The sequence below is a fragment of the Gossypium hirsutum genome, chromosome D04, assembly GCF_007990345.1.
Source record: "Gossypium hirsutum isolate 1008001.06 chromosome D04, Gossypium_hirsutum_v2.1, whole genome shotgun sequence".
Lineage (NCBI taxonomy): Eukaryota > Viridiplantae > Streptophyta > Magnoliopsida > Malvales > Malvaceae > Gossypium > Gossypium hirsutum.
Window position 1 is genome coordinate 56,467,687 of NC_053440.1, and position 23,584 is coordinate 56,491,270.

The window sequence follows — 23,584 nt, forward strand, 5'->3', positions numbered from 1 at the left end:
CAATTCAGTATCTGAATTTGGCTTCAATATTCACTTTAACACTTGATCTTCTTCTTTTTTCCTATTTGACACATTGAGTTTGACTTAAACATTCTATTTGGCATTTTATTTTTTTTCTTTATCTCAATTAAGTACATATATTTTTTACTAGGCACGTGTGTCATTCATTGGAACATATGTTTTAGGGTACCAAATTAAATCTTAAAGCTAAACTTGAATATCAAATTGACCTTAAAGCCAAACTTAAGTATCAAATAGTGCATTAAAATAATTTTTAAATAAATCCCTCTAAAAATTTTAAAGTATAATTTTTCTTCATGTATTGAAAGCCATATCATGTGAATAAGAAAGCCATTTAGATTGACAAGTGGCCAATTACGTGAATGTTTGAAATTAAAATTTGAGATAATATAATTTTTGGACCTTGAATTAGGTAATTATGTTCATTTTGGTATTTATGTCTTTTGTTCACTTTAGCATTTGAATTTGACAACTAGATTCATTTTAATCATTAAACTTGGATTCTATCAAGATTTGATAATTTGATTGATGTTCTTGGAACATGACTTAATTGACAAGTGGCCAATTACGTGAATGTTGAAATTAAAATTTGAGATAATATAATTTTTGAACCTTGAATTAGGTAATTATGTTCATTTCGATATTTATATGTCTTTTGTTCACTTTAGTATTTGAATTTGACAACTAGATTCATTTTAATCATTGAACTTGGATTCTATCAAGATTTGATAATTTGATTGATGTTCTTGGAACATGACTTAATTGGCATGTCAAAACACTTGGACAAAGAACCAATCGATATACTAGTCAAAACAAAAGGCTCAAATCAATTGATTTGAAAACTACTCGAAACCGATAAAAAATAGTATACAAACCAATAATTGAATAGGTTTAACAATTTTTTTTATTTTTTATGATTTTTAATTATTTATTGATTATTATTGGTTTAACCATTTAACTGATAAAACCAATTGGATCCAGATCCAGTAGTCTGATCGATTTAACCACTGGTCCGATTATTAAAATACTGTATGCAACACTCTAAAATTATATTTGTACCAAATCACCACCTAAAATTTTATATAAACTTTTTTAATTTTCTAGTGATGATGTGGCATAATCATAGAGTAAAAACACTTGAAAATATAAATTAGTAAAAAGTAGCAAGTAGAATTATATCCACATAAATCGGTGATAATTTTATTGTTAAGTAAAAACTAGTAAAGTAAATAAAAAAGGTTATGTAATAAAAAACTAAAACAAAGAGAGTAACAATTAAAACTTTTTGAAAAATAAATGGTGATAAACTCTAACCAAAGGTAAAATATTTGTTTGATTCATAGACTCGACCATCAACGAAGATGCCCCTATTGCATGCAGGGGCCTCGCACTTGGAACACGGGTACCAAATCTAGTGCATCGGTTCGAAAATTGAGGCGATGAGGTGTTGCCTCGACACAAGTGTGCCGACGAATAACGGTCCAATCGTGCATAAGGGTGTGCTAGTGGTATTAGGGCACCTTATCCTGAGCGCAAAGGCGTCAAGCTTAAGTCACTCAAAGACCAGGCTTCAAGGGCACTAGAGCTCGGAGTGGGAGTGCACGAATTTAGGCGTTGAGGCATTGTGCTTGCTGCAGGGGCATTAGTTGAGGTCCTTGATTTCAATGTTCAATTTTTGTTGCTCGTTTCTTCTATCGATAAATCTCTACCTCCGTAACTCACCAAATGGTAAGCATTGAATAAGTAATATTTTACAAAAATATTAGCTGGCCCGTGTGGCTCACATGGCCTCACACATGCTCTTGTGGCCCAAATACCCTAGACCGTATGTCACACACGATTTAGCACATAGCCTGTGTCACACGACCATATGGTGTCAACAGTGCAGTCTTTTGACATTTGCCGTTTGTTATTTTTTCGAGTTTTCTTTACACACCTTACTGATTTTTGAAACTAACACCACATCAAGAATTTCCAAACCTAAAACCAGGATTTAAAAAACCAATTTTAGTAACAAAACACTAATTCCAGGTAACTAATTCAGCATTCGACCACTTACCGAACAGAAACGATAGTTCTCAAAAACCTCTAATTCGCCAAAAGTAAGTCATGCAATTCACAAACCTTATTAGGAAGTAAAGAAGAGTCTGTTAGTTGTTAGTTGTTGACGGTTAGTTAGGTAAGGGTAGTTACAACTATATTTGACTTGCAGTGTATATACACATACTTTGCATGATAAAGATATATGGAGAATTGTGAGATCAGTTTCTTTTCAGTATTTCTATTATGTTAACATGGTATCAAGAGCCGGTTGTTTCTTGCTGAGCTTACTGTGAAGAGAAAAAATAAAGAGAGGTACGCTTTGTCCCTTATGGCTACTAATGCAGCCGTTGATACACCCCGTCACTCGTCCAACACCAGAGAGGTTGAACACTCACAAGGTAATGGTGTTCATGGTACAACTGCAGTGCACTACTTCTCCAAGCATGATACAATAAAGCTTACGTCGCACAACTTCCTCTTGTGGAAACATCAACTCCTGTTGATTCTTGAAGGGTATGGGCTTGAAGGGTTTGTGCTAGGTACTACTCCCTCTCCTCCCCAGTTTATTGATGGTCCTGATGGACAGTAAATTGAAAATCAAGAATTCATCGTTCATCAAAAGCAAGATAAGTTCCTCACTTCCTGGCTTTTGTCTACTATTACGGATGATATTTTGGCTCATCTTACAACTGCTAAAACTAGTTTTGATTTGTGGACTACAATTGAAAGAAAGTTTAGTGCCAAATCGAACATAAAAATCTTAAGCATGTGTCATGCTTTATACTCTCTCAAGAAATCCAATCTTTCTGTTAAAGAGTATATGTCAAAAGTCAAGCAACTCAGTGATGATTTGACTGCTGCTGGTAGCTTTATATCTGAACAGGAACAAGTGAGTGTTATCTTAGCTGGACTTTCTATCGAATTTGACTCTATTAGGGTTCTAGCTACTGCAACTCCATTATCTCTTGACTAGTTGAGCGAATTGTTAATTGACTGTGAATCACGTCAGTGAGAGTCGTTAACAGAAACCCCATGTAAAACAAACCTAGCAACTCATCAACGAAACAATGATGATACAGGTAAACGATCTGCAGACTCTACTAGGTATTCTCAAGACTCTAAGCAAAATAATAAAGGACAAGGTCGTGATTGGTCTCGAGGTCGTTTTCGTGGAAATGGACGAGGATGGTCTCGTACGAGGCCACAATGCCAGTTGTGTGGGAAGATAGGTCACATGGTCCAAACGTGTTACCACAGATTTGATGAATCATTTTCTGGTAGTGCAGGGATGACACGGTACAAGTTAATTGTCATCAGTTGCATGATTCCAGTTGTGTGTCTTCTGCTCCTACCTGTCAAGTGGTGTCTCACTGCTGTAACTCAAGTCCTCAGGCTTCCTCCGGTTCTTTTCTCCCTCGGTCTCACCCGTCTTTACAAGATGATTCTATATGTTATCCCAACTCTGGAGCGACAAACCATATAACACCGAATGTGTCCAATCTTGCGGCTCCCTCTTCGTATACAGGTAAGAGTTGTGTCACTATGAGTAATGGTGATTCGGTGCCTATTGCTCATATCGGCTCAACCACTTTCTCAACTGGGGCCCGACTTGTAAAGCTTTAGAATGTGCTGCATGTTCCTGCAGTATGCAAGAATTTGATGTCTGTGGGTCAGTTTGCTAAAGATAACAATGTTTATTTTAAATTTTACCCAGTTCTATGTTTTGTGAAGGACATACAGACAGGGAAGACACTGCTCGAGGGCTGCATGCATGATGGCCTCTACAGGTTTCAGTTCACAACGCCTTCTCCAACGGCAGTTGCTAGAGTTCCAGAGTCAAATTCCACTGTATTGAACACTGCTAACACTGCTCAGTTTTCACCTTCTTCCTTGTGGCATGACAGACTAGGTCACCCATGCACTGAAGTTCTTACTCGAGTTTTGAAAACTTGTAATATTCCTGTTAAACAAAATTGTGTACAACAAGTGTGTACAACTTGCCAACTCGGTAAAGCTCATAAACTTCCATTTACAGCATCTAAAAAACTGTATTTCTCTCCTTTTGAACTCATAGTTTCTGATGTATGGGGTCCTGCATGGTTACCTTCAAATGGATTCCCTTACTATGTTTCGTTTGTGGACATGTATAGCAGATATACTTGGGTGTATTTTTTTCAAAACAAATCTGAAGTGGCTTGGTGTTTTCGAGATTTTTATCAGCTGGTCAAAGTGTAATTTGGTAGCTCCATTAAAATGCTACAAACCAATTGTGGTGGTGAGTATCGAGTTTTAGCTCATGAGTTGTCCTCCCTTGGTGTCCAACACAGGATCGCATGCCTTTATACTTCAGAACAAAACGGGGCTGCTGAAAGAAAACACCGGCAGCTTGTTGACATGGGCTTGTCTCTCTTAGCTCATGCAAGTCTACCTTTGAAGTTCTGGGTCTATGCTATTATGCATGTTGTTCACTTAACTAATAGACTACCCACTCCGGTCCTAGGACAGTCTAGTCCCTATGAGGTCCTCCACAAAGTAAAACCGAGTTATGAGCTTCAAAGAGTATTTGGATGTGCATGCTTCCTAAATCTTAGGCCATTTCAGCACCACAAGCTGAGTTTTCGATCTCAACAGTGTGTATTCCTTGGCAGTGCTCCTAATACCAAAGGCTATCGGTGTCTCGCAGAGTATGGCAGCATGTTTTTATCCCGGCATGTCATTTTTGATGAAAAAATTTTTCCTTCAAAGATGGGTTCCAAACTACGGTCGTATCTCAAGGATCACACACGGTGCCTCATCGGTCTGTTCTTCCAGTAGTTTCGACTGGCAGTTCGCATGTCCCTGCTATAGCACGAGCATCTACTAGCCCATCTACCATAGGTACCTCTCCTATCTTAGGTATCTCTCCTGGGCAGTCTCAACACAATCATGTAGTATCTCCTGTTTCTACTAGTGGGCAGTCGTCTCATGAGCAATCCTTATCTTGAGTTTCTCCTAGTCCATTAGCAGCAGGCCTTGGAACTATTAATCTACCTGATCGTCCTGGTTTCTCTCAGTCACCACCCACTCAAGTCAATCATCATTCTATGCAGACACGTTCTAAAAGTGGGTTTTTCGACCCAAAGTGCTTGCATCAGCTTGGATGAAGTTGAACCTACTACCATTCATGAAGCTTTTCAGAGTACAGCCTGGACTACAGCAGCCAAGGAAGAATACAATGCCTTGATTTCCAATCACACATGGGATCTAGTTGGTTTACTAGAGGGTCGACAGGCAGTTGGCTGTAAATGGCTCTTCCGTATTAAGAGGCATGTTGACGATTCCATTGCTAGATACAAGGGCAAACTCATGGTCAAAGGGTAGCTACAGGAAGCAGGCATTGACTTTCATGAAACTTTCAGTCCCGTTGTAAAACCTACCACGATTAGAGTCGTCCTTGCTCTGGCTGTTTCTCACCAGTGGTCTCTTCAACAAGTTGACATAAACATTGCCTTTCTAAATGGGGACTTGAGTGAGGAAATCTATATGTCCCAGCCACCAGGTTTCGAATAGTATGGCTTACATGGAGAGCCCCTTGTATGCAAGCTAAAGAAGGCTCTCTATGGTCTTAAACAGGCTCCACGAGCTTGGTTTCAAAAACTAAGGGACTTTTTGGTAGTCATGGGGTTCAACGCTTCCAAAGCTGATAGCTCACTCTTCATCCGACAACAAGAGGATACATTGATGTACGTTTTAGTGTATGTTGATGACATTATCGTTACAGGCAGTGACTCACAGGAAATTGATCGGTTTGTCAAGACACTCGATGCTAAGTTTGCATTGAAGGATCTTGGACAGTTGAGCTACTTCCTTGGTATTGAAGTCCAGTACACATTAAATGGGATAGTTCCTTCTTAAGCCAAATACATCAGAGACTTACTTTACAAAGCATCTATGGACAGATCAAACGCTATCCCAACACCGATGGTCACTACTAATCGCCTATCTGCTGATGAAGGCAGCCCCCTTAAAGATGAACATCAATATCGAAGTATAGTAGGTGCCTTATAATATGTCGTGATCACCAGGTCTGACATTGCCTATTCCGTAAACAAGGTGTGTCAATACATGCATAAGCCACTAACTGTTCACTTCAAAGTAGTCAAGAGGATATTGCGTTATTTACAATGCACACTGAGCTACGGATTACAATTTACTCGAGCTTTAAAATTCTCCCTTGAAGGTTATTCTGATGCTAGTTAGGGGTCGGACATTGACGATCGCAGATCCACCTCTGGGTATTGTATCTTTCTTGGAGGCAATCCGGTCTCTTGGAGTTCGAAAAAACAACATGTGGTATCTCGTTCCACAGCAGAGGCGGAGTACAGGAGTGTTGCACATGTGACCGCTGAAATAACGTGGATTCAATCCTTGTTAACTGAATTGTGTGTTCCAAACTTACCAAAGGCGCTGATTTGGTGTGATAGCTCAGCTGCGATAGTAGTCGTAAGAAATCTAGTCATGCACTCCAAATTTAAGCATGTGGAGTTGGACATTTTCTTTGTCAGAGAGAAGGTGGCCGCTGGAGTTATTCAAGTTGGTCATGTCCCAGGCACTCATCAGCTAGCAGACATACTAACAAAGCCTCTGTCAGCTTCAGGGTTTAATCGATTTCGGGATTTACTTCGAGTTGTTAACGTGAACTAGGAGGTGTTAGCAAGGGAACAGATAAGTATGGGGTATATTAGGAAGTAAAGAAGAGTCTGTTAGTTGTTAGTTGTTGATGGTTAGTTAGGTAAGGGTAATTACAACTATATTTGATTTGCAGTGTATATATACGTACTTTGCATGAGAAAGATATATGGAGAATTGTGAGATTAGTTTCTTTTCAGAATTTCTGTTATGTTAACAAACCTTGCCTGACAGATTCCCACACCAAAGAGAGTCATCAAAACGCAAGTACCACTGACTAAAAATTTCTCAAATCAAATACCCAAGAACCACCTTCCTGAAATAAACAACCACCACACTTACCCAAAGAAGTAACTGAGATTCGATAACGTACGAATGAAATAACACAAGAGGCAATCGTATGGCAAAACGAGAAAGAAAAACAACAAAACTTCTAAAGCATAAAGAATGAAAAATTCAGAAAGAGAGCATGAAAAAAAGGAGAGAAAAAAATGAATAGTGTAGCAAGAAGTGTACGGCAGAATGTGGAGGACTTTGGGGAAAAAAGTTTAGAATTTCAAAAATAAAAATTCTTAAAAACTAACTACTTCCCCACTAATCTCAATATCATATACCTTATCCTTATTAGATTTTTTCCAGAATTTAAAATAAAATTTTTTTAATTTGCACACATGAGGATTCAAATACAAAACCTAAAGCTAAGCTAAGCTGAACAAAAATAACATATAACTTTAATATCAAAGGCAAGAGGTTGGACAAAAATTAACAAAAATGCAAGAGAAAGAGTTTAAACCCAAAACCTGCCACACAAAAGCACAACATTTAACCATTAAACCAGATAAACTCATTTTGCATAATCTTTACAATTTTAATTTAAAATCAAAACATAACCACTCTTAATTTCATTAATTCAATTTCTTCCAACCCGATTTCCACACACATAAACTCGTAATATACTTTAAACACCTAATGATGTTCGATCATAGAGATGTAGACTTAAATCAACATGTGGCACATATTAAGCTGAGGGATTAGAGTAAAATTTTAATTTTCTAAAGGGTGAAAGTAAAAAAATTATCTAAAAATTTGAAAATTATGCTATTTCTCACAACTTCCGGCATTAAAAATGAGCTATGTATTTTATTACATACATATAAGCAAAACATATCTATTTGAATATTAAGACTCTGATTCTCTTCTTAAGTAGTTAATTACTAAAAAAAAATAAAAAAGACGTTCACTTCCTAATTGTTTGTTGGGTATGTTTAATGTATTAGGTTAATTAAGCAGGTGATGATCACGTTTTGAATTGAGTTTTAATTTAATTGATATTGTTATTATTGTAATAATAAGAAAAATATAGATTTGAGTGTACTTAAGTGTGTTCTTTCCTTCAATTTAAAAGTGGGGAAAGTTATGACTAGAATCAGGCCAATGTCGACAATGTTTGCATAGGAGTTAAATTTTTTGAGCCCCCATTCAAATACAACTTATTTGGTAAAATAATTTTAATATTAAATTTGAACTAAATAATATTCTAAAAAATAAAATTACAATAAGGATGAAGTAGGAAATTATTGGAATGTTAATGATGTGAGGATGAGTCCTCTTTCAAGGTGTTGGAATATGTTGCTTTCAATTAGTATAGCTGTTAAAATCCTACTAGTGATTAAATCGATTAGGCCAGGAAAAATAATTATTTTTAATATGGAATATGTTCTTGGTTATTTTAATGGACGATTCTTTCGAAGTTTCGAAAGTGGGTTTGGTAAAGCAATGAAGTTTAGTTTATTTTATTTGGAAGGATGGGAACGGAGAGAATGGGGTGTTGAGGTCTTAGAAGAAAAAAAAATTTAACCAAATAAAGGTGAGATCCTTTAATTGATGAGCCAAGAATTGCTCGACTGGGGATTAAGAATAAAAGGAGGGTTTGGAAGTGAAGGAACTTGGCAAAAAAGAAGAAGAAAAAAACTGGGTTTACGTGTGATTGATAATGAAGAAGAAGTGATAAAGGAGCTGGCGCAAATTAGAGGGAGAAGACTTAATATAGATTGTTAAGGTACTCTTCTTCTTCTTCTTCTTTTTTCTATTTTGCTTGGTTATTGTCTTAACTTTTAATTGCAATTGCTTCTCAATGGAAAGTCTTTTTGAATTATGAGAGGAGAACAACGTGGGTTAATGTAACTCGAATCCATATCACATCTAGATGGGGAAACATCCTCATTATTAAGTCAACATATAGGTTCATAGGATAACGCGATTAATGCAACTCAAACCCATATCACATCTGGATGGGACCTCATTATTAGGCCAACATACAGATTCAATGGATTTTCTTTTTAAAGTTATTGAGGTGAGTTGTGTTTGTTATATTAATGTTTTGATTTTCTAGTTGTTGCAAGAGGGTTGTGTTTTGTAATGGTATCCTTACAAGGGTTCTAAAGGTTGTTTGGCTTTTGTTATTGTATTGTTGATTTTATTTGTCTGTTTTTGGTTAGTGTCATCGTTGTTTTCTAGTGCTTCTAAGTGAATGAATTTATGATGATTGCCTTCGTTCATAAAATACTTTAAAAAAAAAGGAAAATAAAAGAAAAGGGTTATCATGGTAAGATAGTCTTCGTATTTAAGATGCATACATCCAAAACGTATAGGGTGCATCTAAAGTAATCAGAGTCATCATGATCAGATATTCTTTGTATTTAAAATATTCATAGTGAGAGTCACTTTACCTATTTTTATATTTAAGATAACAGATAAGAACTATGGTTTAAATTTGCGTCAAATAAATATTTGACAAATTAAAAATTATAAATATCATTTTATTTAAATCAAAACATTCAAATATTTGAACCCCATGTGATGACCTGGTGATCTAGGGTGTTCATTATCTTAGGTGTGACCTGAATTTAAGTTGCGCTAGTCGCGCTAATTGTTCAGACTTTACCTTATTACTATAATTCACCCAAAAAAAAATCACTCACACACTTCATTTATTTCTTAATATCTCAATAAATTAATTACACAATCACAAAATTTGCAATACAAGATATCACATACAGTAATATTTAATTCTCTTTTTTCATAGTTTAATTGCTTAGTCATGAACTTAAACTTGATTATGCATGCATATTGGAATAACATGACTTTTTTTCACAAAATGAATATTATATTTGAATCCCCAACAAACCATATATACAACGATGTTTCATATAATTTTAAAAATATATAGGGTTAAATCAATATTTAGAGTTTCAATTTAGTATCTTTTTCTCACAATATTAAAATTTGAATTCCTTTTATTTAATATTTATTCTCGGATTTAAATTTTTATTTTGTTAAAATTAAACTAAATTTAATAATTATTCCTATTTTAAGAAATTTTCAATGACTAACTTTTTGTTTTCGCACATGTTTTATAGTAATAAAAAAAAGATGATGATGACACCACTAATGTCCACAATCGACAAAGAAAAGAAAAATAGCAAATCAATGGCTTACTTCTTTTCCACCTTGATTAGAAAATATATGGAAGCTTCACCTTTTCCACAAGCAATATTTTTGGAACGATAAAATTTATTAAAATTTTAAAAATATTAAAAAATATTTTAATCGGTTTGTATCAATTTTTTATTTAATTAAATTAACATTATTGTTTGAACTAATATTCCAGTGAATCCACACAACAATATTACTTAATTCATACAAGTAGGCAACCCATCCAAGAACTAAGAATAAAATTATGATTATGGCCAGAGTTTATAGCAGTGGTATCTTATATATGCTCTTCTGCATAAGCTGCTTTTAGGTGTGTATTTCTGAATACAATAAACGTATTCAATTAGATCCCTTGAATTTAGTTTTTCATCGAAACCCTAGACGAGTCATTAAACCTAACATGGCAAACACCAAGTACTAACATATTAGTAAGAACTTCAAAAAAATTTTTTAAAAAAAAGGCACAATAAAAACCCAATCATAACACCCAACGTTCCAAGAATAAAAAAAAATCAAACACCTGAAGACGGTCCAAAACACCTATAAAACGACCTTCCTTTCCCACTCCACTTATCACCAAGACCTAGCAGAGAGCCCCTATACCATTGGACTAAGAACCTGTGCCAGCATGCATAAAACTCGGCGTCGAATTTGCAGCAACTTGGACGTTGTAAGACCACCCTTCCATCCGAAAAGAGCACTTGAATAAAGAGACTCCTACAAATTAAAAGATAATTCCATTGAAACAACTCACTCGAAACCTTACCAACCAACAGACCTCGTCAGCCCAAATAGCAAACTGCACCACCTATCAACAGAACTCCCGATTAAACGTAAAATCCAATCAAAGCAAGCTTCGATGGCCTGACCAAAATAAACAAAGAACGCCCCAAGCTCCAACCCATGAAACAATGGCATGCCCATTAAATCTGGACTCCATCAACTTTATCATCAACTATTTCCATTTGATGACTTTCTTCCCCTCTTATTCTTAGCTTTTTTTGTAATTCTTTTGCTTCCCTTTATCATCAAGAGCTCGAAACATTACCATTGGATCGATTTCTGCTACTCGCACCTCTAAACATGTATCACCAACTTGCAAATTGATAATTTCATCAATTCTTTGCAACTGTTCCACAATAATTTTAATACAATTCCTGTAAATAATGAGATCCCATTTTCAGTATCGTTGTCTACTCTAAGGAACTTCCCCCAGTGGCACGCATTGCTTTGGAAGGTCCCTTTACTCCCAATTTGAGTCTTCGAAAGATTGAAACAAGTCATTGTCCTTGAACAAAATCAAGATCAAACGTCCAGAAAGCTTAAAAATATTCACCCCATCAATTCCCTCTGACAGAAGTTTTCTTTAAAGAATACGAGGACGACCCATCTTCAATCCAAGCAATAGCACAGTGTTCCAGCCAACTAAGTTTATTCGTATCAACCACACCTTGCACAACAACCCGTTTTAATGGTATCATGCTCCATAACTCTTATTTCTTCAGAAGCAGATGTCGGCTCACCTTCTCATCAGGCCTAGCCTCGATATGAGTTTAATTTTTGTTCTACACACCCTTCTCCAAAAGGTGTTCCTAACTCGAAACCTTGCCCTATTAATTTCAACCCGAAATCCATAGATTCTAAAACTGTTTAATCTCTCTATCGCCCTTTCTGCATCAGTCACGCATTCAGTGCAGTCTTTGCGGCAAGTTGTTAACAAAGATCGTCGGACACTTGAGATTCCCCTCCACCGGCGAATGGTTATTTGAAAATTTTCGTTTAAGTAGTATTATGCTATTTTAAATATTCTTATGCTTAACTTTTTTGTCCATTTTACGATCTATATTTAAGGTTTGTTATTACATTATTTCACTGTGTATTAATGAAAATTTTTGACACTTATTTCTTTTCTCATTCAAAATTATTATTATTATTAGAAGTCACTTATAGAGGTCCTGTCCCTTTTATTAAAAATTGTGCATATTAATTTTTATATGTTAGATCAGAGAGTAAATTAATCTTTCTGTTAAAATTTTATCAATTTCTATTATTAAAAACTTATTTCTATATGTCAAAATGAGGTACACCGGACATACCATGTGCCACTGTTTAATATTTGTTAGCTATGATAGTTTTAATAATAGAAATGGATGAATTTTTTAAGAAACAAGATCAATTTACTCTTTAATCTAATATATTGGAACTAATTTACTTGTTTTTAAATAAAGTGATCAAATATAATCGAATTTGTAGGACGAAGATATCTATAATAATTTTACAAGAAACTGAGTGAAAGGTACAAGAAGCAAAAGCCAACACCTAAAATCACCCAGAACTTAACAATAATCATCTAAGAACAACTCCAAAAGACACCAAGAAACAGCAATAAATACAACTCTAACACCAGCAACCAATTCCACACCACAAGAATAAAAAACCTAACAACCCCATATTATCAGTCTCCACACAACCAGAAAATAACAAACACCCTTAGTAATAAGCAAACCCAATCACACAATCACCAAAGCAAAAGTATAAGCTAGAAAAGTTTATTATACCTATGTATTTTCTGCTATATAGGTGGGGAGGGGTGAAAGTATAAAGGTGGGTGCTTGAGGATTTGGAGAAAGGGAGAGTAAAAACTAGAAGAAAATTTGGTTACCTATGTACGAAAATCATTTGATACATAGAGTTTTTTACACTTTACAAGCGGATTAATACGCAGATATATTAAATAATTACCCATATACAGCAAAATATGTAGGCAGCTGAAGAAATTATAAAGAACTGAGAGATTAAAGATGAAACATTAAACATAGAAGACACAGATACTTAGTTCCATATTATATTGTTGAAAAGGTCGACGAACTGGCAGTGAAGGATGCGTTTATGGATAAGGAGATGAAGAAGCTTTTCCTCTCTATATCTAATTAAAACACCATATAGCTAGCAAACCAATCATCCCAGAAAAATATTTAAAGAAAAAACAGTTAAGTCGTCACTACATATTATTGTGCAATTAAAATATAATATATAAGGTATGTTAAGCTGAAACATATTATGTAATCGAGGAATAATGTGACAGAACCTAGTCCAGGCTAACTTCACTAGCCTGCATATGGATTGGGTTGTGACAGAACCAAGTCCAAGCTAACACTTTGATGATGAGTAATCATGTTGCAACATGCTTCTCCAGCTGCATCACTAGGCCCACTGCCATAGGCTATTGCATCACCACCCTCGGCGATACCAAAGAAGTCGGTTTCTCTTTCTGGTTTGGCCATACAGGGCGAGAGGAGTGAGGGTTCACCCGTGTCAGTACCCTTGGTAATGCCCAAGCACTTCATTTCGTCAGTCATAATGGCACCAAATATCTTAACAGACGGTTTGGCAATAACATGACCATCAACCAAAGTGTCTGTTGCAACATCTGGAAGCTCCATGATGGGGATACCTCCCTCCAGTTTGATTGCTCCATCATCAAGCGCCTGATTAGGTATCCGGTCTGCCTCGTTTCCGGAGTTGGTTCCATCGACTTCATGATCATTGAAAGTGAGAAAAGAAGAAGAAGAAGAAGGAAGGGTCCTCCTGTCTTGGTTGCTGGCAGCTTCTGGCTTCTCCACTTCAACCCTAAAGTGGGAACCACCATCTTCATCTTCAAAATCTTTGTACATGGTGATTTTATCGCCAGTTTTGAGTTCGTTATCAACAACAAATTTTCTCCATCCACGGGACAAAACAGGTTTCTTGTACCCATTTTTGCGAACAGTGCAGTCAATTGGCCAGATCTCTGTCCCATACATTAGCTGAATCCTGACTGCATAGCCTGCATTGAAGGCTGGCAAAGAAGGCAGGATTTGTTCCGGAATCGCCAACCGCTTGTTGATATCAGTAGTTTTAAGTTTTTTAGAGAACATCTTTGTGGGCTGAGAGGCCATGGCTTTCTAGCTGATGGGCTAAAAGCTGTGCTTTTCGAGGTAGAATTTTGTATCTATATACAGAACAGCATGTGTGTGAAAGCCCGGTAGGGTTATCTGGAAACTTTTTTTTGGCACCTTCCATAAACTTTCCCTTCAATTGTTATCCTTACTATATTGTTATTTAATATTAAATACGATTTTAATTATTATTTAATCCATATAAATATAATTTAAATTATTTTTAAATAGTTTATTTTTAATATATGTGTTTGGATTAATGGTGTCTTTCACTATGACCCTTAAAAAATCAATTTTTTAAAGCTATTTTATAATTATTTTTGAGTTTTTTTCACGTAAATATTGTGTCCACTTTTTTTGTCTTTGTTTGTATTCATTGCATTATTTGAGTTTGTCCCTTACAGTTTGGATTAATGGTGCACCTTGAAAAATTAATTTATGGACATGAAAATACTTATATTTTAAAAAATGAAATTAGAAGGAATTAAGGTATTTTAAAATGTATCATTTCAAAATAATCATATTGATGTTGGAAAAAAATAGATTTTTTGGAAACTTTAAGGTATATTCTCGATTAGTAAAGGTGGAGATTTAAATCATAAAATTATGCCTTTATATTCTACTCCATAAGACTTTTACAACGATATATCATATGCTCAAAATGACTGAGTGATGAATGAGAAATTGATGCTCAAAATAAGCTACTTATGAATTATGTTAAAAAAATGGAAAGCTTTGTCTTACATTGGTTAGATATCAAGTGTAGAATATGTTTATATATATGAACGAACTTAATACTTATTGAATGACTAAACTAATACTCTCCTTTATATGTAGGGGGACACAAATCTAAACCCGTTAGGACTGGGGCACAAAATGTCCAGATTAGTCATGCCCTTCTACGCAAACCCCTTTTTCTTGCCATTGTGCAACAATTTAGCTTTGAATTAGATTCTCACAAGGATATCGACATTCATAGAGATGTGGCGTCGTGCTTTTAGTAATGGAATAATGATAACGACTTATTTTGAGGTTTTAAGAATTTTTGTTAAAACATATAGAAAGGAGGTTGTTTTTCTTTTTGGTTTTTCAAAGTATCTATGCGAATTCGGTAATTAATTTTTTGCATTCTATATGTCAATGGAAAATAATTGTGGGAAATAATGACGTTACATCATTTATATTCCTTTTTCAACAGTTTAATGTCAGCATCTTCATCCTGAAAAAAATCAAATCCAAATAAAATATCTTAAAATTCAAGATGAAATTATTGATGTGGCATTAAACTATTGGAAATAAATAACATTCATCTGTACAATCCTTTCTCATAGAGCCAGGCAGGTCGAAGTCAAAAACATTATAAAGGGGCTGAATAAAAACTCGCCCCTAAGTCAGTTCAGGTTCTAACTTAATTTTGAGATTTTTTTTAAAGATTGGTTTTGGTATGAAAATACTGAATTTAAATGTATAATATTTCCATTTTTTAATGGATACAATTTGTTTTAATGCGTGATCAATAGGCAATAAAGGTAATGTTCTGATTCCTTTCTTTATCAATATAAAAATGTGTGGTTTTTCTTTTTTAGAACAACTTTAATCGCGTCAAAAGATGTCGACATTCTTTGGTTTGAATTCTTTGAATTTGAATAATGGAATTGGTCGAGCCATTAAGAAGAATAGAAGGTGTATGGATTAACCTCCGAAGTGGGAGTATCCCACGTAGTGGATTTCGTGGAGTCACAAAGAAGGATAGAAGGTGTGTGAATCAACCCCGAAGTTGGAGGATCCTACGGTGGATGGAAAAAAAGATACAACATAGTAGGCCCAATCTGCCCCGATTAAAACCAAATAAAGAAAACTAAAAAATAAAAGAGTCTAAGTCCAAATTATTACAAACCCATAATAAAAATCCTAAGCCCAATTAATAGGCTCACAACCTAATTTAATTCAGACAGCTACTGTCACCGTCGCTCCTCCCATGTCAGCGCCGCACCAACTCCTTTGCCACCGCCACTATCACGTCTCCCACTTGCACTTGCAAAGATCAAAAATAGAAGTGACAGTTTATAAAATAGAAAAAAATGTGTAAAAATAGGCTATAAAGGCATTTTGGACCTTTGTAATCTGGGGGAGATTTTCTTGAAATACAAAAACCGATTCAAATAAAACCAACAAAGTTCAAAGGTGATTTTTATTTTTTTTGCTTTTTTCAAAATCTGTTATTTAAAAAAACATAACAAAGGGGATAAAAGACTCACCGTCCTCCAAATCAACCTTGGTTCATCAGAGTTCTCGTCGAGGAAGGTGTCGGACACCCTTCAAAACACGGAAAACCAAAGGATTTCATCGTCATTTTGAACTACGGAGTGTTTTTTCGAGATCGTTATCCCTAGATTCGTGTTCTACACAAAAAAGGGGTTTAAAAGATTCTGGGGCAATTTGGATTAATGGTGTCTTTTACTATAAACCTTGAAAAATTAATTTATGGACATGAAAATACTTATATTTTAAAAAATGAAATTAGAAATTAAGGTATTTTAAAATGTATCATTTCAAAATAATCATATTTATGTTGGAAAAAATAGATTTTTTTAGAAATTTTGAGGTATATTCTTGATTAGTAAATGTAGAGATTTAAATCATAAAATTATGGCTTTATATTCTACTCCATGAGACCTTTACAACGATACATCATATGCTCAAAATGGTTGAGTGATGAATGAGAAATTGATGCTCAAAATAAACTACTTATGAATTACATTAAAAATAAATAAAAAAATTATCTTATATTGATTAGATATAAGTGTGGAATATATTTATATATATGAACCAAGTTAGCAATGATTGAATGACTAAATTTTATTCAAAAGCCTAATAAAGAGGGAATTGAAAAGGGCAAAACAAGCCCAAATCCAGCTAAACAAAAGTGTGTCCTCTAAAAACATCCTAGTTTTAAATGTACCGTCTTGTCCTAAAACGGCGGGGGACAGCCGATTAATTGTGTAAGCTGTGGGTCCCGTGGTAGCCATGCAAAACGTCGAGTCCTTAAAAGGTAGAATAATCTATTCATCAAGAGGCATATAATATGATCAAACCTAACAGCATATAAATTTTTTTAAAAATTATAAAATTATTAAAATAGTAACTACAGACAAATTTTCATAAACCCAATCGTATTATTAGTATTAAACATAATGAATTTTTTTTTAATTTTTAATTTTAAATTTCAAAATATAAATATAATTAAATAAATTATAAAAACTTTTTTTTATCTTTTAATAATTTCAACCAATTAATTATATTTTTTAAAATTAAATCTAAAAAGTATCGCGCTCTTTCTGTCTAACCCTTTTGCTTTCACTTTTGTTTGTTCTCTCTCTATGGCATATTTACACTTGTAAAAGGAAAGACAGATGGCAGGATATCTATGGAGGAGCGGTGCGCTGCAAGTGGAATGACCAAAATGGCGGATTCAGTCGTACAAGTTGTTTGCTTTGTTTCGATGGGCAGAATATTTACTGAGAGTTGTTTAGCAAAACGAAAGCTAACCAAAAATTGAGTGAATAAAAATAAATTATTAAAATAGTTATTTTTATTAATCTTAAATTATATTTTAGTTATTTATGTTTAAAATGTCACGTTTTAGTAATTTATATTATCGTCATTGAGTCGTTAATTATCGTTATCTGTGTAATAGTAAGTTGATGTGGCACGTTAAATTATTATTTCAAACAAAAATTTTAGATTAATTTATACGATTGATCTCCATATTTTTTTTATTTTGAGCAATTTAATTTTTTTCTTTTATGTTTTTTTAACTTTTTTTTTATTCTCTTATGATTCTCCTTCTATTTTTCTCCATTCTCCATTTCTTTTAACGTAGGTTTCTATATTTTCTATATGTTAAAACTAGTCCTTATACTTTTATTTTTTTAAAACAATTTAACTTTTTCGAGTGAGGCGAGCTTATGGACTAATTTTAACAAATGAAAAATATAAAAAAAACTACGTCAAAAGAAATGGAGAAGGGAGAAAAATAGAGGGAGAAGCATAAGAGAATGAAAAATAAAAAAAGAAAAGTTAAAAGAACATAAAAGAAAAAATTAAATTACTCAAAATAAAAAAAATAAGGACTAATTGTAGAATTTGACCTAAAATTTTTATTTAAAATGATGATTTAACGTGCCACACCAGTGTACCGTTACACTGTTAATAATAATTAATGGCTCAGTGATTAAAATATTACAATAAGATAATGTAAGTGACTAAAACATAACATTTCAAACATAAGTGACTAAAATGTAACCTAAAACAAATAAAAGTGACTATTTTAATAGTTTACTAATATTCAATATGATGGTTAGAAATTTAATATTTGTTTAATTAAAATAAAATACCTTAAAAATTAAATTACAAGAATTTTATTTTTGAGTCATCAAACTAAATATTATGATTTTTTTAATTATAAAATATAAGAATAAAAATAGTTGAAAATTATTTTATGTTAATTTAATTAATTGAGATTTAACAATAAAATTGAATTAATTTTACAACATTATTTGTCAAGGAGTGAAATCCACGTGGACCCTTCATTGACTGAGACATGGTATGACATTACTAATGAGTCTAATGACTGATGAGGAATTACAAAATTCATGCACCTTAAATGTTGGTGACAAGTTCACCCTGTACCAAGTGCAAGTTGAAGATGGTTCTTCCTACTATATGGTAGAAGTGGGGAGAGAAATCCACTTCCTTGGCATAAATGCAATGGCCCATGGCAGTGGCAGTACTGCTGATGAACATCTTGGACTTGGTTATGCGACAATTCAACTTGTGTTCATGTTTACCGTACTAAATTGTTGTGCATTTTATTATGTATATTTAATGTATCTATCTTATAGGGCTCAGGCTCTTTCGTTACTCATGTTAGTACCAAACATCCCGATGGATGGCGATTGCCAAGCATTGGCAGGCATGTTCATCGGTGCAATATTTACTCACAAAACTTAAACTTAATGAATCAGTTTCGAAAATCCAATTAATTAAACTCTTATATATATGCTCCACAATCTATAGTATAAATATTTATATTTAATTATTTATTATTATAAATTGAATTATTAACGGAAAAATAAGAATCCCCCGAAATGAAAAATATATATATTAAAAAATTCCATCTTTATTCCTTGTTACTGTGGCTTAATTTCAAGCATATAGCATGGTTGTTGTTGTAGTATGTTAGTCCAGGCTTGAGTTTACCAATTTAATTCATGAAACCCAATCTGGTGGACAAGAACGTGAAATATTCAAGTAAAAAAAGACTTGAAAGGGACCCCAGTATTTGACCCTATCGCCATGAATCCACATAAAGAGTCAAGTATTATAAAATGGAATCTTATACGTTGGCTAAACAGTGTCATCAATTTGTTTGGAGTTGGTGGGAAAATGTCAGAAGTAGAGAAACATTCTCTTTGTTCATAAGGTAGAAAACAGATAGAATATAAGTTTAAGATGATGTTAATGGTGTACTATGAGATAAAGCTGCTATGTTTTCCAGGGGGTTTTAAAAGTATTTGGACATGCCATAGATTATAAAATTCTAATATAATTTTTTAGGGTTTACAAAGAGATATGAACTCTTAGGGTTACAAGACATCCATTAATACAACTTTTTCATTTTACTTTTTCTTAATGCATGATGAATAGGCATTAATAAAAGTAATGTTCTGATATTCCTTTCTTTATCAATATAAAAATGTGTGCTTTTTCGTTTTTGGAAGAACTTTAATCGCGTCAAAAGATGTCGACATTCTTTTAACTCGTTCGTCTATGGAATTTGTGATTGGTTTGAATTCTTTGAATTTGGATAATGGAATTGGTCGAGTCATTAAGAAGAATAGAAGGTGTATGGATTAACCTCCGAAGTGGGAGTATCGGATTTGGTAGAGTCACAAAGAAGGATAGAAGGTGTGTGGATCAACCCCGAAGTGGGAGGATCCTACGGTGGATGGAAAAAAAATATACCATCTGTAGTAGGTCGAATTTGTCCGGGATCAAAACCAAATAAATAAAACAAAAAAATAAAAGAGTCCAAGTCTAAATTACTACAAACCCAAAATAAAAACTCTAAGCCTAATTAGTAGGCCCACAACTTAATCTAATTCAGAAACCCTAGGGATTCCAAATCCTCAAACAGCCACTGCCACCGCCGCTCCCCCCACGTCAACACCGCACCAACTCCTCTGCCATCGCCACTATCACGTCGCCCACTTGCACCTGCAAAGATCAAAAATAGAAGTGACAGTTTATAAAAATAGAAAAAAAAATGTGTAAAAATTAGCCATAAAGCCATTTGGACCTTTGTAATTTGGGGGGAGATTTTCTTGAAATACAAAAACCAATTCAAATAAAAACAACAAAGTTCAAAGGTGTTTTTTTTTGTGCTTTTTTCGAAATCTATTATTTAAAAAAACATAACAAAGGGGATAAAAGACTCACCGTCCTCCGAATCAACCTTGGTTCGTCGGAGTTCTCGTCGGGGAAGGTGTCGGACACCCTTCAAAATGCGAAAAATCAAAGGGTTTCATCGTCATTTTGAACTACGGAGTGCTTTTTCGAGATTGTTATCCCTAGATTCGTGTTCTACACATAAAAAGGGGTTTTAAAAGATCTTGGGGCAATTTGGATTAATTTATGGACATGAAAATACTTATATTTTAAAAAATGAAATTAGAAATTAAGGTATTTTAAAATGTATCATTTCAAAATAATCATATTTATGTTGGAAAAAATAGATTTTTTAGAAATTTTGAGGTATATTCTCGATTAGTAAGAGTAGAGATTTAAATCATAAAATTATGGATTTATATTATACTCCATGAAGCCTTTACAACGATATATCATATGCTCAAAATGGTTGAATGATGAATGAGAAATTGATGCTCATAATAAGCTACTTATGAATTATGTTAAAAAATAGAAAACTTTGTCTTATATTGATTAGATATTAAGTATAGAATATGTTTATATATATATGAACAAACTTGGTAATTATTGAAGGACGAAATTTTATTCAAAAGACTAATAAAGGGCGAATTGAAAAGGGCAAAACAAGCCCAAATCCAGCTAAACAAAAGTGTGTCCTTTAAAAACATCCTAGTTTTAAATGTACCGTCTTGTCCTAAAACGGCGGGGGGCAGCCGATTAATCGTGTAAGCTGTGGGTCCCGTGGTAGCCATGCAAAACGTCAAGAAGAAGAATGTATAATATGATCAAACCTAACAGCATATAAAATTTTTTAAAGATTATAAAATTATTAAAATAGTAACTACAGACAAATTTTCATAAACCCAATCGTATTATTAGTATTAAACATAATGAATTTTTTTAATTTTTAATTTTTAAGTCTAACCCTTTTGCTTTCACTTTTGTTTGTTCTCTCTCGATGGCATATTTACACTTGTAAAAGGAAAGACAGATGGCAGGATATCTATGGAGGAGCGGTGCGCTGCAAGTGGAATGACCAAAATGGCGGATTCTGTCGTACGAGTTGTTTGCTTTGTTTCGATGGGCAGAATATTTACTGAGAGTTGTTTAGCAAAACGAAAGCTAATCAAAAATTGAGTGAATAAAAATTTATTAGGGTAAATTATTAAAATAGTCATTTTTATTAATCTTAAATTATATTTTAATTATTTATGTTTAAAATGTCACGTTTTAGTAATTTATATTATCGTCATTGAGTTGTTAATTATCGTTATCTGTGTAATAGTAAGCTGATGTGGCACGTTAAATTATTATTTCAAACAAAAATTTTTGATTAATTTATACGATCGATCCCCATATTTTTTATTTTGAGCAATTTAATTTTTTTTCTTTTATGTTCTTTTAACTTTTTTTTTTCATTCTCTTATGATTCTCCCTCTATTTTTCTCCATTCTCCATTTCTTTTAACGTAGTTTTTCTATATTTTCTATATGTTAAAACTAGTCCTTATACTTTTATTTTTTTAAAACAATTTAACTTTTTCGAGTGAGGCGAGCTTATGGACTAATTTTAACAAATGAAAAACATAAAAAAAACTACATCAAAAGAAATGGAGAAGGGAGAAAAATAGAGGGAGAAGCATAAGAGAATAAAAAATAAAAAAAGAAAAGTTAAAAGAATATAAAAGAAAAAATTAAATTACTCAAAATGAAAAAAATATAAGGACTAATTGTAGAATTTGACCTAAAATTTTTATTTGAAATGATGATTTAACGTGCCACACCAGTGTACCGTTACACTGTTAATAATAATTAATGGCTATGTGATTAAAATATTACAATAAGATAATGTAAGTGACTAAAACATAACATTTCAAACATAAGTGACTAAAAGTAACCTAAAACAAACAAAAGTGACTATTTTAACAGTTTACCAATATTCAATATGATGGTTAGAAATTTAATATTTTTTTAATTAAAATAAAATACCTTAAAAATTAAATTACAAGAATTTTATTTTTGAGTCATCAAACTAAATATTATGATTTTTTTAATTATAAAATATAAGAATAAAAATAGTTGAAAATTATTTTATGTTAATTTAATTAATTGAGATTTAACAATAAAATTGAATTAATTTTACAACATTATTTGTCAAGGAGTGAAATCCACGTGGACCCTTCATTGACTGAGACATGGTATGACATTACTAATGAGTCTAATGACTGATGAGGAATTACAAAATTCATGCACCTTAAATGTTGGTGACAAGTTCACCCTGTACCAAGTGCAAGTTGAAGATGGTTCTTCCTACTATATGGTAGAAGTGGGGAGAGAAATCCACTTCCTTGGCATAAATGCAATGGCCCATGGCAGTGGCAGTACTGCTGATGAACATCTTGGACTTGGTTATGCGACAATTCAACTTGTGTTCATGTTTACCGTACTAAATTGTTGTGCATTTTACAATGTATACTTATTAATGTATCTATCTTATAGGGCTCAGGATTGAGTTGCGGCTCAGTTTCGGGTCCCAAGAAGTATCATAATAAAATTAAATTATTTTTTGGAGCTTAAATTTAGTGATTTTTCTCATATTGAGGCATGCGTATTTTTTTTTGTTTAAGTTAAGCCCTTATCTTGTAATTGTTTCTACATTGAGGCTTTAACTTTTTTTTAATTAAAGTTAGGCTTTGAACTTGGCAAACTTTCCCACATTGGGATTTGAATTTTTCTTTGTCAAAGTTAATCCTTGAAAACCTTAAAATTTAGGCTCCAATATAAGAACAATTACCAAATTCAGGACATAATTTAGACAAAACAAAAGTTCAAACCCTAAAATGGGAACAGTTGCTAAGTTTAACGCCTAACTTAGACAAAAAAATGTTCAAGTCCCAATGTGAAAAAAATTTACGAAATTAAAACATAAAT

General features: G+C 33.3%; 1 protein-coding gene and 1 long non-coding RNA gene across 2 annotated transcripts; both read left to right on the top strand.

Moving 5' to 3' along the window:
• Window positions 1–2,392: 2,392 nt before the first annotated feature.
• LOC121215988 (uncharacterized) lies at window positions 2,393–6,931 on the top strand. The gene is made up of 2 exons (XM_041091023.1): window positions 2,393–2,603; window positions 3,144–6,931. Exons 1-2 carry the CDS (start codon window positions 2,393–2,395, stop codon window positions 3,545–3,547), a joined length of 615 nt encoding a protein of 204 aa, XP_040946957.1. The 3' UTR covers window positions 3,548–6,931.
• Window positions 6,932–8,550: 1,619 nt separating this feature from the next.
• LOC121215989 (uncharacterized) lies at window positions 8,551–14,316 on the top strand. The gene is made up of 2 exons (XR_005911960.1): window positions 8,551–8,791; window positions 13,424–14,316. It is a non-coding gene; the product is annotated as an uncharacterized lncRNA (long non-coding RNA).
• Window positions 14,317–23,584: the final 9,268 nt, after the last annotated feature.